At 41.4% G+C, this 17,277-nt stretch overlaps 2 protein-coding genes and 3 non-coding genes across 7 annotated transcripts in view; 4 read left to right on the top strand and 1 right to left on the bottom strand.

Annotated features, from left to right (window-relative positions):
• gtpbp2a (GTP binding protein 2a) overlaps positions 1-17,277 on the bottom strand; it is a 45,485-nt gene that overhangs the window by 2,132 nt on the left and 26,076 nt on the right. For 2 of the 3 annotated variants that reach the window (XM_088304698.1, XM_088304699.1), the window contains 11 exons: positions 7,561-7,857; positions 5,875-5,901; positions 4,652-4,836; positions 4,455-4,563; positions 4,168-4,365; positions 3,911-4,085; positions 1,748-1,967; positions 880-1,015; positions 614-672; positions 367-538; positions 126-290 (listed from right to left, as the gene is read on the bottom strand). In XM_088304698.1, the coding sequence (XP_088160824.1) occupies positions 126-290; positions 367-538; positions 614-672; positions 880-1,015; positions 1,748-1,967; positions 3,911-4,085; positions 4,168-4,365; positions 4,455-4,563; positions 4,652-4,836; positions 5,875-5,901; positions 7,561-7,857 (1,743 nt within the window). Of the gene's footprint in view, positions 1-125; positions 291-366; positions 539-613; positions 673-879; positions 1,016-1,747; positions 1,968-3,910; positions 4,086-4,167; positions 4,366-4,454; positions 4,564-4,651; positions 4,837-5,874; positions 5,902-7,560; positions 7,858-7,954; positions 7,974-17,277 lie in introns of those variants that run through there. The other variant, XM_088304700.1, reaches the window with a different exon arrangement.
• trnal-cag (transfer RNA leucine (anticodon CAG)) lies at positions 2,112-2,194 on the top strand. The gene has a single exon. It is a non-coding gene; the product is annotated as a tRNA-Leu (tRNA).
• On the top strand, positions 2,467-2,549 carry trnal-cag (transfer RNA leucine (anticodon CAG)). The gene has a single exon. It is a non-coding gene; the product is annotated as a tRNA-Leu (tRNA).
• Positions 3,306-3,388, top strand: trnal-uag (transfer RNA leucine (anticodon UAG)). Its single transcript has one exon. It is a non-coding gene; the product is annotated as a tRNA-Leu (tRNA).
• On the top strand, positions 9,855-11,087 carry LOC148329939 (otoraplin-like). The gene is made up of 4 exons (XM_088305322.1): positions 9,855-10,008; positions 10,076-10,215; positions 10,311-10,421; positions 10,502-11,087. The coding sequence occupies exons 1-4, from the start codon at positions 9,858-9,860 to the stop codon at positions 10,523-10,525; spliced, it is 426 nt and encodes a 141-aa protein (XP_088161448.1). The 5' UTR covers positions 9,855-9,857; the 3' UTR covers positions 10,526-11,087.

Below are 17,277 nucleotides of genomic sequence, written 5' to 3'. Positions count from 1 at the left end.
ATATGGTGTGTGTATATATGTGTATACATATATATATATATATATATATATATATACATATATACACACATATATATACATATATATGTGCACGTCGGTGGTTCACGCAGCTTCCAGACACTCACCTTGCCATAGACGGCCTCCACAGTGGCGGTCTGCCTCACGTTGCCGATGTGCACAGTCACCTGGAAGCCCTTGTGGAAAGTCTTGGAGTGGAAGAGCAGCACAATCTCAGCCTCAAATATCCAGCAGATGGTCGGGTCCATCTCTGGACTCACCATCACCATTCCCTGTGGAAGGAAAACACAATCAGATGCACTGCATTGGCTTATACCAAAAGGAAATATACTCGTTCCCGAGGCGGACCTTCCTCAGCAACATGCGGTCAAAGTTGCCTAACGCCAGCGTGGCAGCCTGCCCGGCACGAAGCACCCGGCAAGCTGAACGGTTCCTCTGGATGCTCCCGACGGTCAATTTGTGGAACTGCCCCGAGTCTGTGGGCCCAACCACCAGATCGTCTCCCTCGCGGCAAATACCACTACAATTAAAAACAACAAAGTCATTCAAAACAACACATTTGAATATTTTAAATGCTTGTTGCAGACAAACAAACCTGTACAAGGTCCCGCCCACCACAGTGCCCACTTCTGGCACCGTGTAGATCTCATCCACCTGAAGAACAAAATTCATCAGTCAATCACGTCTTAACTGGCACGCTCGTTTCGTACAAATCGTAGGCGACTACCCATCGCACACCAAACCTCTGATAGGCAATCACTGCCCTACTGAATATAAAAATGTGACGGCTTAAAAAAACGTACACACAGCGCGACGCGGCTTAATTATTCCAGAGCGTGTTCAAGTTGTGGCCGGCTTCACCTGAAACTCCGTGAGCTGCTGCATGAGCTCCTCCTGCTCCTTGCTGTTGCTGAGCGGAGGGATGATGTTGAAGAAGACTTTGAGCAGATCCAGATTCTCTCCGGACACGCTGGACACGGTGAAGACGGGCGTAATGCTGTCGGGGTGAAAAGTCACATGATCAACTAAGTGTTTCAACTAAGTGTTTCAGTATCATAGGAGTGATCAGTTGTCATGTGGTTGAACAAAAGTGCTGCTTCTGTGAAGCCATGTTTAGCGCTCTTCCCGGTTTTACTTTGGTCGGTAGCTACTTCCCGTCTTTTTTGTTCCCTTTGGTATTGACCAACTTTTTGATTGGGACCTTCTGCGACTGGCGCTTTTGAGTCCATCTGTTTGACGAGAAGGAGCACTTTAGTGAAGATGGAGACTGCTACGTTAGCTTCTCACTCTAACCTGCGACGGGACGGCTGCCATATGTCTTGTGTGATATTTGGCCTCAGGCAGACATTTTGCAATAAACTGAAAATGCACAACAACCTTTACTTAATATGACCTTGAAACTTTTGAATGGGCATGTCCAACCTCTCAGAGTTTCCCACTTTTGTACAACTTGTTCTTTAACACGGAGCGGATCATCAAAATTTTCATTCGGTGTCTGATCCATGAATCAATCACATTTCTTGGTTCAATTACAACAAGTGGTCATGTGCATTTAAATGTTTACAGAGGGTAAACTTAAGCATGATGGTTGTAATACAATTTAGGCTCAGACGTTAGGCTAGAAATTTGACCCTAAATCTGAATATCCCCAAATTATTGTGAGGAGTGTCGATATATATGATTCCATTTCAGTTTATACTTGTTTTCAACTTCAGAGGTTGGTACACACTTGGGCGACTGGGCAAACTGCTGCGCGGCGGCAACGGCATCGTCCTTGCTGGCCACAACCATGGGCACCTTGTTGCAGCCCGGCTGCTTGAGAACTCGCTCCAGCTGCCGCACCGTTCGCTCCACGGTGGCCCGCGTGCACAGGTCCACTTTGCTGATGACGATGAAGATGGGCACCTTCAAAGCCATGGCCAGGCCAAGGTGCTCCCGTGTCGTGCCAGCTAAAAACAAGGAGAGGTTTACGGCAATGTGACTTGAGCTGAGGACATTGAATCGATCGCAACTGGAACCTTCTGGTTGTCTTAAACTGGCACCAAAAACTGTGACTACTGTGTGATTCAATTTCTTGGCACCCATCGAAACATGTCAGGATGGCCGAGCGGTCTAAGGCGCTGCGTTCAGGTCGCAGTCTCCCCTGGAGGCGTGGGTTCAAATCCCACTTCTGACATCACAATTTTTTGAACGTGCCGCTCTACTTTGTCGACTAATACTCACAAACCCAATTGTGCCGCTATGTAAATTCAAGCAGTGTATTTTTAGGTTACAACGATGACGAAAACTCCCTCGATCGTCAAGACAAACGTGAAATTACGACAGAGCCACCTGCTTGTGTTTCTTATTAACAGAACCGTAGCAGCTCCAAGCACACGTGATAAACCACTGCAGCTGCTTGTGTACTGTGTGAATCAGTGGCGGTATTAGTGAGCAAATACAGCACATGTCAGGATGGCCGAGCGGTCTAAGGCGCTGCGTTCAGGTCGCAGTCTCCCCTGGAGGCGTGGGTTCGAATCCCACTTCTGACAAGCATTCCTTTTATGACACATCTGCTCCATTTCCCAAAAAAATACTATAGTCGCTAGTTGTCTCTGTATTGTTGTATGACGAACATCAGAATGTCAGGATAGCCGCGCAGTCTAAGGCGGGCAATCTGACCGTACATGGATGAAGTGTTGGACATATAGATGTCACTGAAACTCTGCAGAAATCTAAATGACAGACTGTAATGTGTTACCAAACAGATAAATTCACTTTTAACTTGCCCATTAAATGGTGGTTCATGAAAGGAGGCTGACATGATAATGCAATATGTCCTAAGTTCAATTGAGGAGGGATGATTGCCTTTGTGTCCACATTTGTGAGCCTATCTCAACGGCCGTCTATTTTTGACACCGACACACAAACAAAAACCAACCCAGCAACAAGTCCAACATATCTCAATTACTTAATCAGTTTTAGGCTCTGATGTCTTGTAGTGAGGTTAGTTTCTGTGCAAGACTGACTGCTAAGTGCACCCATATCAGCAGCTGACCCATCTGCAGAAGAAATTCAGCTGACCCGAAGATTATTATTTTTAGAGCGGGTCATTCCTGGCAACAGTGTCTGGTTTGTTACATAAGGTCACATTACATGTGTGTGGCGCTCTCATGGTGCAGCAGGTTCGCTGAACAAGTTGAGGCAAGAATTAAAAAAGGGAGCGGAGGGATTTGGCTCTGGTATTCAGCTGTACAACAGTACACTATTGACTGTGAGATTGATTTGTAATACTAAGAGATCTATGTGTCAGGATGGCCGAGTGGTCTAAGGCGCTGCGTTTAGGCCGCAGTCTCCCCTGGAGGCGTGGGTTCAAATCCCACTTCTGACAAAAGCCAGGATTTTAAAACATGTTCTGCACGATGGAACTTTATGGCATTTGCAAATAATCAAGGGCATTTCCTTGTGCAGTGAACTTATTTGCCTCTGTCTTTCCACTTAAACAGCCAAAGTTGTAAAATTGTGCCGTTCTTTTCCTTCCCTTTGGGGTTCGCGACACTTACCAAAAATGCACTTTCAGAAATAGAAGACAATCGCAATCAATGAAGGTGACAAAGTAACTCAATTAAGCGCACTCATTTTTTGCAGCAAACGAGTCCTCCTCATGATCGACTAAGTCGACAAATCACGTAGTCAGGACAACTCCGACACCAACGGGCTTGTTACAAAATAAAATGGGTAAAGAACTGTTTTAAACTCTAAATGTGACTTTGCTCTACATGGCATGAATATGCTAAGGTAATGTAAGGAAGTCTATGTATCTCCAACCACTAGCTAACAAGCTATCAAGCCAACAAGATGGATGAAAATTTTGTGTTTGAGAAACACTTTAAATCAACAAACGGTCACTCACCAATGCCGGTGTTTGCGCTGACAACAAGCATGGCGAAATCGGGGCAGTAGCTGGTGAGGCCAAAGATGGTGGTCTTCAAGTATTTATGGTGACCCGCAAGATCGATGAACGTGATCATTTTAGAGGCGCTCTCGCAAATCTCCTCCGCCGTTCGAGACTCGCTGTAGTTCACAACCTTGAAAAAGACAAAAATGGCAAATTGCTTTAATGTACCTGATGTTTGTTTGTTCTTTTCTATTGGTGATTCTTCGACTCACCTCTCCTTTACTGTTGAAACCAAGGATCTCAAAGCTGATGCTAGATGTTCGCCCAGTCTGGATTTCATGGAGATGCCTGAAGAGGTTGAGTCTCGCTCTTCCCCGTCCATTATCGAGTTCGCCTTGTGTCAAAACACCCAGCAGGGTCGATTTGCCTGAGTCCACATTTCCGATTACGGCAACTCGCAGGTCCAGGAACTGGAAGAAAAAGCAAAGAAATACAACGCTAAAAAAAAAATGCAGAGAGAGAGGTGAAAACCATGCGCCTTAATGGTAGCCTTGCTGACCTGCTGGTCATCCGGCACTTTGCGAATTAGGACTTCGGCGATGGTAAGAGGCACATCGGTGTCGTAGTCCACCTCTGCATGTCGAAGGATGGTGATGTCAGCCCCGACTCTGTCAAACAAAAATGATTTAGGTGCTAAATCAATATATTACAATATGCTTTGGATTGGTGGATGGGTTCACTTCGAAGCTCACTCACTTCTCAGCCATCTTATGGAGGGTGCTGAGAGACGCCCTCATGTCGTCCTCAGACAGTCCCACCAACATGCCGTTATCCTCCACCCCGATCTGATAGACAGCTTCTCCACGACCCTCCTGGAGCCGCCATTTCATTTGCGTCACCAGGTGCTCAAAACGGCTTTGCGTCGGGTCCACGAGCTTCAGCTAATCGCCAGGTGAAAAGATCACAGGAATCAACAGACGCTATTCTGATGCTAACATTGCGGTTGCTAATCCACGTCGGTGTCAGATTTCTACATATGAGACGACTGGAACAGACTTGTTAAATTGTTGTTCGACAAATGTTCCTCCCATCATCCCGTGCGCCTCACTTTCATGGCTGAACTAAAATGGGATGATGTGTCTGAAAGTGCAAGCGTGGCATCAACATGTAAATCTATGTTCTGAGTAATGGGAATGTCGCTGTCAGGCTGCAGTCTGAATTTGGTGTTGTACTAATCACTCATTTATCATATGCATGAAACACATTTTTGCACAAAATATGCATGTGAGGTGTAGGTATTATTTTTGTCCACTAGATGAGGCCATCCTCAAATTCTACATTTCAGTATCTGTGACTGTGAATGTGTGTGGCTTTAAAAGGCGGGGCCAGTCCTGTTTATTTACATTAGGGTCAGTGAATGAGAGCGTAAGACAAAGTATATCTGAAATCATATAGATTAGAATTAATTAAAGGCTTTCCAGATGAAAATCATCGCAGATATTCATGAAAATACGCTGGTAAAATACCACAAAAGCCGTTGTCATGCAAGTTATAAAGGATAAGACAAAATGTTTTCAGCTTAAAAGTGGTTAACTAGTCATTTTGTATGGATGTTAAAATGTTACTGAAGTTTGTCCATAATTTTCAGCGGGTCATAAGTAACTGGAGCATATATAAATTGAGGGGCAAGGTGCATCCTGGATTGGTCATCAGTCAAGCGCAGGTCACATACTGTATAGTCATTCATATTTATACATAGTCTTCAATTAACCTTTTGGGTTGTGACTGAAAGACTATTAAAACAAAAAGTTCAACAGACCACGAGCAATAAAATGAGACCACACCAAACGTGCCATGCAACGCTATCAATGCTTATTTATGTAGCCAGTGGAGTCTGTTTGTGTCTCTGATCACCCAGTCAACTCAATTTGACGCAGACATCCTGTCATGCATGCATTGCTTGATGTGAAAGTCCTTACCTTGTACTCTATATTCCCTTCTTCAACCTAGGAGATAAGATGCAATGTGTGAGAAATAGACAATCACAAATAAAAGGCCAGTGATTTATATCTTAGGGAACTGATATTGATTTAACTGGATAGCTGTTTGTCTTTGAAGGTTTCGCCTCCCATTAGAGAAGGCTTCATTAGTCCATGCAACAAGGATTGGTTAGGACAGACGATCGTGAGATTGTGTGGAAAACCAACTGTTTATGCTCCAAGTCGGAGGCATACCCCACCACCGGAAATTGTATCATTCTTTGGAGATGGAAAACAACCACCAATTAGATGCCCGGCAGAGGCTTCTGTTAGTCAATAAGTCGCAAGCTGCAAATGCCCTCATTAATATTAGATTCAGTTTAAAAAGGTTCGTACGTTTTGACAAATGAATGTTTTCACCACAAGGCGTCTTAAAGATTGTTTGCATCCCAAAAGAATGATGTGCTACAGATTGGAGCATAAATAGTTGCTTTCCACACCAACTCAGGCTGGTTGATCCTAACCAAACCTTGTTGCATGAACTCAACTCAACTGATGAAGTCTTCTCGGATGAGAGGTGAAACGTCTTCTAAAGGCCTCTACACACAGTACACTGATTCGCTAGCGAACAGCCAATCGCAATGATCATTCTTCATGTTGAATCGGATGAACACGGCCCCCAGACGCCCCAACAACTGCTCCGTCTTTACGACATGGCGTGTTACACCAAACAGATGGTGTGTACCGACTTTCCGGATTGGTGTGTAGAGGCCTTCAGACAGAGGTAGGGAACTGCAGTTCCAGGCCAGCCATATTTGTTTGAATCAGGTGAGTTTGGAGTAGGGAAAGAGCTGAAACAGGCAGGATATGGCTCTTCAGGAACCAGAGTTCCCTAACCCTGCCTTGAGACTACCAGAGCAGTCTAGTCACATCGCTTGAATGCCCCAAAAAAGAAAAGACCTGGATGAATGACTAAATCCACAACCACACCATTGATTTGTAAAAATAAAAACAAACAACAAAAACTTTTTTTAAGACATTTGACTGAATGGTCACCATGGCCATCGGAAAGCCGAGATGGAACACTGAAGCTACTAAATACGTTATAAGCAAATGTGTGGCAAATTCCATTCAAGTTCACCTTGCCAACCACTTACTACGAGACATTTTACAGTATACATTTGCATACTACTGAGATATAAGTATTCTGCTTTAACTTTGTGCGAAGACAAAAAAAAAGCGGGTAATTATGTAACGTCGCTACACACAACCTAACGTAAACAAACAGAATGACGGCCAAGAAGGGGATAATATTATCTTTGGAAGTAATATTAGGACGACCAAGGACACGTAACCCCCCCCCCCCCTCGCGCCCCCTCCCCCTTCTTCGGACCGATCTTAAACTATTTACCAACACAACTGATGCTACAATAGCATGCTAACTACACTTTCGCACATTTAAATTTAGAACTCATAAAGACATTAAGGCAGAAATCATCGCGGCCAAGTAGCTACGTGTCATAATATACATTGAAATGCTACGTTGGGTTAGAGAACTAAAAGGAAGAGTAGACGATCACACACACACAAACGCATCTTTTTATGCGTAATGTAAAAGTAAAAGTAAGGGGGTTTACTTGTAATTAACACGTATTAACAGAATATACGCGCTGTTGTCGGCGTTACCTCTGGCGGTAGATAAGGGGTGTTGTTGCTCGGCTTGAAGCTGCGAAAGTGTCGCGCGTTCGCTCTCTTCTTCTTGGCAGAAGCCCTTTTGGAGGCTGAGGAGCGTCCGCAACCATTCCCCGGGTTCACTTCAGTCCGAGAGCCGCCGCAGTCGTGTCCATTTTCTGAGGCAAACAACTCGGAAACCCGCGCATCCATAAGCTGCTTGGCAAAGAGACGGCGGACCGGGACGGCTCTCTCCAAACACCCGAGGGGAGCACAGTGGAAGTTGTCTTGCTCGAATGCGACTCTGTCTACCTGAAAGGGGGGAGTTGTTTTCGGTCAAGTGGTAGTTTAAGCCCCCCCACCCCGAATATGTGGACCCTTGGAAGTCCTTATAAACAATAATAACAACCGTGAAGAGATGGTGGTTTTGAGTTTTCCGAGGATAACGTCACACTGTGAAACGTCAAGGCTAACGAATGAATTAAAATCTAGCGCAGCGCGAACAGGCGGTAAGCCAAATCATACGCTGAGCATATTAAGCACCGCCCGCGCCGGCTATCATGAGAATTATTAGCGTGCGCACATTTTACAGCACACGCCGCTGAGCAGAGGTTTGCGTCAGCCGACGAGGAAGTCAGTGTTTGACTCCAAGACTGACGAAAGTTTGCATTTAAGTATGAAATCACACAATCAGAATTGTAAAGTGAAAGCAAACGCTTTGCACTAGTATGTTTAAATGACATTCAAATGGAAATATTATATTTGTTTGGGGGGGATTCGGGCAAATAAGACGATAATGCCCGAAAATGTCGACGAATGTTTTAAAAAACACGTCATACAAATGTGTATTATATTTTTACTCTTATTCAGTGTTACGATCATCATTTGGGCCATGTTACTCTTTTTTTTTAGTGACAACTTTTTTCAGCCAGTTGAATGGAATATCCAAGAAATGGGTCAGTATGGTTAAAAACGTCAATAGTTTTCTTCATTATCTGCAATATTATATCCATCCCTCCATCCATTATCCGAGCCGCTTATCCGATACATATTTATTATTTTATGACGGTGACGTTACAGTGACAACGGCGCCACCTAGTGTAGAAAGTCAAAAAATAGATTTGTAATAAAATGTTTTAAATTCTCAAACTTTTTAAGGTTCTAAATATTTACATTTTAATTTCTGAGCTCATTTTAAAATTTGATGGACATCCATCCATCCATTTTCACTACTGCTTATCCAAGTTTCTCATGTGGTAGGTGATGAGCAGTTTTTGGCAAATGTTCTCAGATTTCCCCGGGCATCCTCAGGAAGTGACGCTTCTTGCTCATCCTTGATGACTCTGGAGAAGTTTACGCATCAAGGTCAACAGATTACGATGCACAGGGAGGTGAAGATCAGGACCATCTCCACGCAGTCACCATTGATGTAGAAGAGGGCTGAATCTGTCCTGCGCATGTTGAGGGTCCAAATCTTGGCTCTGGCTTCCTCCCACATTCCAAAAACATGCAAGTTAGGTTCATCTCCTAGTTGTACTGATCTGTGAATGAATAGCTGTTTGTATGTCCCCAGCAATTGGCTAGATGTCAGTCTATGGAATACCCCGTCCGCCTCCATCCAGCTCACCATGACCATAACAAGGATAAGAAGTACAGAAAATGGTGTGATGGATAAATTCTTTTTTTTTTTTTTTAAATCACCTTTCTGTTGTTTGTTCCTTTATAGGCCTCTGAGGGCCCATTGTAAGTTTACAGGATATAAAAAATGAAGATGCAAAAAATGTTTATTATTAAAACATGAGCATTTGTGGGTTGTTACAAGGTTTTTGAAATAATTAATGATTGCACGCCGGATTGAGTCAATGCCCTTTGGAGCTGGAGTAACCACAGCTGTAATGAAATATCCATCCCTTTCTTTTCTTATTGGATTCATACCGGAAGAACACACACGCGCCACACACGAAGGTCAGAGCTATGAATTGAAGCAATAATCTTAGAACTGAGGTGGATTTGCTAACCACTCCAGTCAAGCATAATATAAAAAATCCACAGCACTATGAGCATTATACAAAATGGATGCATGGATCAAATTTGTTAATAAATTAACATGTATTTCATTATAATAGTTGTCATTGTGGCCATTTTGCACTTGCACCAGTGAGTGTAAATAGCCAACTCCCACTCGAGGTCTAACTGGTTCCAGAGTGACATTTCTGAGAGTCAACTCTGATTGGTCAGACTGCCTCTGATATTGGGCCTCAGCCCATTTCTTCCCTTTCGAGAAGTTTACTCACAGATTCCTTCAAATATCCATGACTACGTGCACACATACAAGATCATTTTTCAAAATGCGCCATCCGCTTGTGCTTGTGCTCTGTGTGGGAATGCTGCACCACACCTCAGAGGCCGTCCTCACGGAAAAGCTCGCAGACAACAAGATTTGTGGCGATACAGAGTGTTCATGTAAGTAAGTTTGGTTACTTCTCGTTTTACGCTCACAGCTACTTCCCTTTGTGGTTTTTCTTTTTAGACGTTCTCTCCATGGCCACGGCCTTGGACGACTTCATAGCGCCAGACTGCAGATTCATCAACATCAAGAAGGGTCAGAAGGTTTACGTGTATTCTAAACTGGTGCCAGAGGAGGGCGGCGGAGTCTTCTGGTCAGGCAGTGTATGTCCAAAACAAATGCCAGTGGATGAAATTTGACGGATCTTTAAAGGTGAAAGGTTTCAGTGCGGCTACGCTGTTGTGTTGTTGTCTGTTAGGTATACAGTGACCGCTATGTGGACCAGATGGGCATCATCGGATACTTTCCAGCCCCCGTGGTGAAGGAGACGCACACATTTAGAGAAGACACGGTCCAGATTCCAACAACAGTGTGTAAAGTTAACAGACATACTTTTGTATATTTGGATATTGTTCCACTTGGTTTACATTCACTTCTTTGTCATTACAGAACCTGGATTTCTTCTGCGCTTAAGGTGGACCGATGCTTACTGTTTGTTTGTTTTAACATACCATTATAGTACATAATACACAAAATAAAATACATGGTTGTCTCTTCAACCCATAGTTGGATCTTCTCAGGTCTGCAAATGTCTATAATGAGGTTCATACAAATTGCCAATCAGGCCAAATGTTATCATATTTCCTTCCTTCTAATCAAAGTCAACAATAATTCGATTCTCTGATGATGTCTGTGAGCGATGATCGATTGCTGTGAGGGGTGTTAAAAAAAAAAGCGCTGGCAACAGTAACCACGCTCTGTACTTAAAGGGGAAGTCAACCCAAAAACATTTTTTATGCGGTCCTACTCATCGAAACATGGCATTCTGATTAATATTGCGTTTGTGGAATATGACTTAAGCATGAAAATCTACTGGCCATTTTGTTACTTTCTGTCGACTGAAAATGACATCACAGTTGTTCAGGGCTCGGGTAGCGATCAATCACAGCTCACCTGTTTTCTGACGCTGAGCAAGGCGCACAAAATATATTATTGCCAAGATTTTATTTGGGTTGACTTCCCCTTTAAGAAGAACTAGCTAGGCCACTTGTGTAAAAATAAATAAAAATACAAATTTGACTCCTGAAATAAATGTAAAGTACAGACTCTTAAAATCTAAGCACATGTGAAAAGCCGTTTGCACCCCGCTTAACATGATACGGTTTGTAATTTACCAGTCACATTGCTCAATAAACCCCCTTTTTCCATGTCAATCCCAATAATAACTCTGCATCTTATTTCAACGGATTGTGACTCGAGAGGAATGATAATTGTAGCCTGCCATTTCCACTGTACGACATGATCATCTTCACTGTCACTGCAGTGTCAAAATTATATCATTGGTTGTTTTGTCAATTGATCTGCAATGCACATCATGGAATTGTGACCTTTTCTTCAATAATGGCAAGGATGCTGTCTTGAAATGAACAAAACTCGAAGCACACCTGCATGATATATGATCCGTTGCAAACAAAGCCATGTGTTTTTTTTATTTATTATGCTATATCGAAACAGCTCCCTGTGTGATGCAGTGCCATTTTACACACTGTTGAGAACCAAAATGGTACTGGTAAATTAACGTCAACAGTGTACATGAAAACGTAAAATTATTTTCTGTATATAAGCGCTTGTTACATGTTACAGAGCTGCCTACTGGGTGTGCTGTGGGAATGTTCTATTACTGGAATAAAAACTGGAAAACACCAAGAGTTGTGTATTTGTTACTAGCAAAAGTGTGTGATGTTGATTGTCGGGACATATTGGAGCTATCAAAACACGATGGATGATCTGCTTTGATTGCTTTCATCATCGTCGTCATCATGCATTCTTTCCGCATCACATCACCCGCACAGATGCACATGAAAGATTTAAACAAATGTCTGTCAGTCCAGAGCAGAACGCTATAGGAAGACTCATCGATTTCGCTTCAGATCAGCTATTGCACGTATTGATAAGAAGCGACAACACAAACTTTTAATTTGTTGATTTAATTTATCACTTGAGGGAATTGGCGCAGTCACACATTAGTTGCAGACAATACAAACTTGCTAAACATGTTGACATTTACCACCAAAAAAAAAAAAAAATCAGCATGGAGGAAAGCAGCCAAGTGATTAAAAACAAATGGCAGTGTGCACATAGCCGCACTATTAGTTTAAAGGGTTGCTGTGGTGACGGGATAAGAGTTTTTTTTTTTTGGGGGGGGGGGGGGGGGGGGGGGGGGTTGATGGTTCAAGGAGCAGCTGCCAAAAGCAGACACATACACGACAGAGCACACAAGCTGCTGTTCCCCCCCCAACAAGTTTTTCCATCCCTGTCACACCCACACGCTTGCAAACAGGAAGCCCCTTGGCACCCTGCGGAGCTGTGAAATCATCAACCGCCTCAGCGCATCTCAGACTGCCATTTTAGACATGGGGGAAACATCCTTCAATGGCTGATACATGACTGATGGGCAAACAACAATGATGCTCTGAGTGATATTGAGTTACAAAAATAGTAAGCACAATAAAATTGGATTAAAAGAAGTACTATTCATTTACACAGTCATACAATTTACCCCCCAAAAAAATATTTGGTCGCAGTAAATAGAGTAAAATCTGAGCGCAAAATATTCAGTGTAAATTTCCAAGAGAAAATTTTACACTGAATATTTCTTTGTATATATTAATCCATTCTTGGCCCAGAAATTGAAAATGTTGCTCTCTACCAATCAGTCATAAAACACACACATTCTGAGACATGTTTAATTGTCAAGAGTTTTTTTTTCCACCCTATGTGTTATATAGTGCCGCCCCCTGCAAAAGGCATTCGAATTTGAATTTTAAACATAAAAGCGCCACCTGATTGCTCACCGTTTGACTACGTCATCTTTAAATTGCAGGCATAGTTCTGCTGATTACTCCAAGTTGCAACACTGTCCAATGTCATCAGTCTATCAAGGATTCAAAAAGCACATTTCAGTAACCTTGGCAATGGGCAAGCTACGTAAAAGGGAAAAGATAAAAAGGATGACTGGAGCAAAGTAAGTCTCGGATTCTATTTTTCCCCCATCCCAGAACATAGCATAAAGATTCTGATGCAGTTTTTAGTGGCGGGAGGAGAGGGGAACGAGGATGCGGGTACAAATAAATCAATGGTTCTTTGTGTCACAGAAAAAAAAATAGGTGGAATCACACAAGCCTGCGCGAGTACATGACTCACACAGTCAAACTTAACTCACATGTGCACGTACACACAGATACGCTTCGGAGAAGAGAGAGCGAGATGGGTAAAGTTCATGCCCAAACTGCACTTTCTCCTCACTAATGAAAGCTTTTGTGACTTTGAATCCAATCGAAGCTGAAATTGACAAATGCAACGTGAAAGCAAGCAATAAAGGTGATAAGGACAAAGCCAACTATCAATCCCTTCGAGGTTTTTGTACTCTGTGAATGACTGATAGATTTATTGAGTTTAAATGAGCCCCGACGTAGAATTTTGTGACCCACTGAGAAAATAGATTCCCGAATTTGAGCAGCTTGAAGATGCTGTTGAAGGCTCTCACTTGAAGGCCCTTGTGTGTAGAAACAGTCAAATATCGTTTCACAGGATATCAAATGTTTTTTTTTTTTCTCACAGTGAAAACGTTATTTTGACGATTTCACGGAGTCGCCTCAGATCTGGGGACAAATTTGATGGTGCTTAAAATGCAGTCAAATCAAAACTGTTATTCTCCTTGAGGTTTTGTTTAAAAAAAAAAAGAAAATCTGAATATCCAAGATTTTGTATGGATTGAATACTTATTAAAAATTCAAATACTTTGACATTGAACACAACTACAAAAGAAGCCTCCTAAAAAGTTCACAGTAATTTGTTGAAAATGAAAATGTATTGGTTTGGTTTAACTTGTGAAGCCTGTCACAAAAAAAAAGAAAAGAATAGAGATCACCTCCAGTGTACCATTTCAAAAGATAAAATGCTTACATGCTAACAGTTGGTTTTACAATACGGAGATAATTTTTAAAGCCAGAGGGTCGAGGCCAGGTCTTACGTCGGTAAAAAAAATAAATAAAAATACACATTCACATTTCAGAGGCATTTTGTTTTTATGGTTATGTGTGACCACATGCACAAGACGATGTGAACGCCGTCCCAGAGCGCTTTGGTACTTCGCTTCATCTTTGGCCCGTTTTATAGACAAAGCAGCTTTGTTAAGCTTAATGGTGCTTGTATTGATTGGCTCAGATATCCTCACAACCCACCAGGGCCGAATGAGCAACGAGATCCTCCAATGAGGACCTCTAAATGCTTTCTAGCTCCTGTTTATTGACCCGTCTGGAATAGCCCATGCAAGGGTTTTATTTACATGCTCTGCCCGCAGCCAGTTTTTACAATGCAGAGATTGCTCTGTAACGGTGGCATATTGTCTGTTTTTCGCCGCTTGCTTGACTGGTTGTAATGCAGCAATGGCGGCTTGTAAAGAAATGGAAGCAGATGGAAAATAACTTTCCTATGAGCTTTAATTGAATAGAATGGCAGGCTTAGCACTCCACTACAGTCCAGTCTGTGTACTGTAGCTCTTGAGCCCGAAGGAGCCGGTGACCTTTTCCTAATACCACCAAGTTGGATCAGGTGACGCCCGCTCTCACATCTGTGCTAAGACTCTGATGGAAATGCATTGTGCTACATAAATAATAGAACTATACATACAGTTGTAACCATTTAAAAAAAATAACACACGATACTGGGCTACAATTATGAGAAACACCCCAAAAAATATTCTTAAGAATAAAGTGATTTTTTTAACACTTAATTCATAACAAATATTTTAAGTTAAATGTGATATTCATTTGAGAGGAAAAACATTTGTACTACCACGAGCATTCAGTTGTATTTTTGAGGAAAAATATGATGAATTTAAAAAAAACTTGAGTAAAATATTTTGAGAATAGTTATATTCATTTGAGAACAACGAAACAATCATTTTACAAGTAAACCATTCAAAATATTTATGATAATGAACATGCTATACCACATTACAAGATTAAATATAACTTACAAAAAAATGTAAAGTTATGAGAATAAACCTATAATTTAAGACAATGTGATTGCAATATTATGTGAATAAAGTTGTATATTTACGAGGGAAAGACTAAAAGGCAAAGAAGCCAACTTAATTTTTGCCGCAATAAAATAATTAATGAAGTCCTATTTATGACAGGCTTTTGTAATATTCCAAGAATAAAATATATAGATTAAAAAAAAGGAAATCTTGTGAAAATATGTGCATATATATGTAATATTGTAAAATATGTCACACTTTAAGTGGAAACTCAACTCCACAACTTACATCATAATCGTCACCAGTAACGTGTGCACAGCTCATCCAAAAAGCTCCAGTACTTTGCATTTGTTTGTTTTTTTTCCCCATTCGGTTTGAAACATCCATTAAAACTAATTTAATCAGAATACTGTGCTTGTGACTGAACACATATTTGGAGGCTGTGCATCAATAAAAAAAGTAAATAAGTGTTGACCAGCATGTTGCCCGAGCGACAATGCTTGCATGCTAGCATCACGCAATCAAATTAAAAAAAAAAAAATCAAATGAACAAATAAATCGTTCAATTTGTAACTCACGGCGACATTATGTTGACTGAAATTATTTCCTGAATGTAAGTCAAGTCTGAAAAATAATTGAAACTAACTGATATTAAAAAAGAAAACTCAAAGCGAGATAAAAACCAAGGAAAATGTAAATTCCTCAAATTTCAAAACTGGACAAGAGTTGACAGGGAATACCCTCATTTCAAGGTCGCTCCTGTGAGAGTGCATGCAATTCACGAAGGTGCGTAAAGTGACACACTTAAGTTGATGAGAGGATCTGAGGAACAGCTAAAAAAAAAAAGTGTGCAGCCGCGCACCTTTTCTGCCCCAGAGGGACATAGGAGAATACGCTCCCATAAAGTCTTGCAATCGTACTGAAATTTCATATTTTGGGACTTAAATGCACATAGCATACAACTAATTACCCGTTGCCCTGCATAGCCTACGAAAAACGGCAATTGTTTGCCTTCTTAATGGACTGTGCTCTTCAGAGTACGAGGCAGCACTGTAGAGCGGCTTGGTAACGTCCGAGGTAGCATTACCATTAGCAGTAATGTCCTAATGGAAAGAACACAGGAGGACACGCGGCAGGCTGCTCTTTTCCGTCCTCATCGGACCCACCGTCATCACAACTAGTCAAGGTCTTGCGCCCAGACCGCAGACGCAGAGCAGAGCAAAAAGCCCATTTTCATGCTGATTATCGCCCGTCGTGCGTCAAAGGTCGCGTCGTCGTCAGACTCCTCGCTGAAAGGCATTCACAAAGGCGACGTCAAACTGGCTGCCAGATAATTAACCCTACCTTGAGTTGAGGTGGGGGGGACCGAGTTTGGCTCTTCGGAGGAGGATTTGAAAAATAAACGCACCCCGTTAAAGTAACCGATCCAATCATTGGTGTGATTTGGAGGTGTTGCTTTCTGGCATGCTATGAGAATAAAGTCACATTATTATGATATATATTTTTTAAATCAATAAGCTTGGAATTTTATGAATTAAAAATATAAAAAGTGACAATATTATGAGTGAGTACGGTTTGTACTCCAAGCAATATAATGTGAATGAATTCATTTTTAGAAGAAAAAAAAAAGAACAAAGCCACATTTCTATGCAAAAAATTCAAATTGCTACAGAATAAAAAAATTTGTGAATTAAGTCCCATTTTTAGAAATTGTACTCAAGTAAAGGTAGATAAAGTTTTAATGAGGAAAATATGATGTTGAAACTACTAATATTACAATCATAAAGTCAGGTTGTTGACAAAAACAATTTATCAATATAAGATTAAAAATCATAATTAGGTGAATTGAGTTGTATTCTCGAGGGAATAAAGTTTGATTTTTACGAGAGAAAAAAAAAAAACGAGCAATCCTACTAGAATGTCAAATATTATCTTTGGAGAAATATTACAAATCTGAAAATAACAATGTTTCAAGCATAAAGACTGTGAAAAAAAGTTCTATATTAATAATACAAGTAATGAAATGTAACAACGTAAAAAAAACCATTACTAAAATACAAATTTTTTGGGGGGAATAAAGCCATTCAAGGTGGGTCACATTGAGTACAATTTCATGAACTCTTGAACACAAAATGGGGTGGATTAGCTCAGCAGCTCCTTTTTATCAACTCATTTTCCAATC

The sequence above is a fragment of the Idiotropiscis lumnitzeri genome, chromosome 9, assembly GCF_059441095.1.
Source record: "Idiotropiscis lumnitzeri isolate Australia: NSW breed Sydney's pygmy pipehorse chromosome 9, RoL_Ilum_1.0, whole genome shotgun sequence".
Lineage (NCBI taxonomy): Eukaryota > Metazoa > Chordata > Actinopteri > Syngnathiformes > Syngnathidae > Idiotropiscis > Idiotropiscis lumnitzeri.
This window is presented reverse-complemented; position numbering and strand designations above follow the sequence as displayed.

Coding starts and splice junctions, on each gene's coding strand:
- LOC148329939 (XM_088305322.1), top strand. CDS start 9,858: ATGACTACGTGCACACATACAAGATCATTTTTCAAAATGCGCCATCCG. Junction 10,216..10,310: donor GAGTCTTCTGGTCAGGCAGT/GTATGTCCAAAA, acceptor GTTGTCTGTTAG/GTATACAGTGACCGCTATGT. Junction 10,422..10,501: donor CGGTCCAGATTCCAACAACA/GTGTGTAAAGTT, acceptor TTGTCATTACAG/AACCTGGATTTCTTCTGCGC.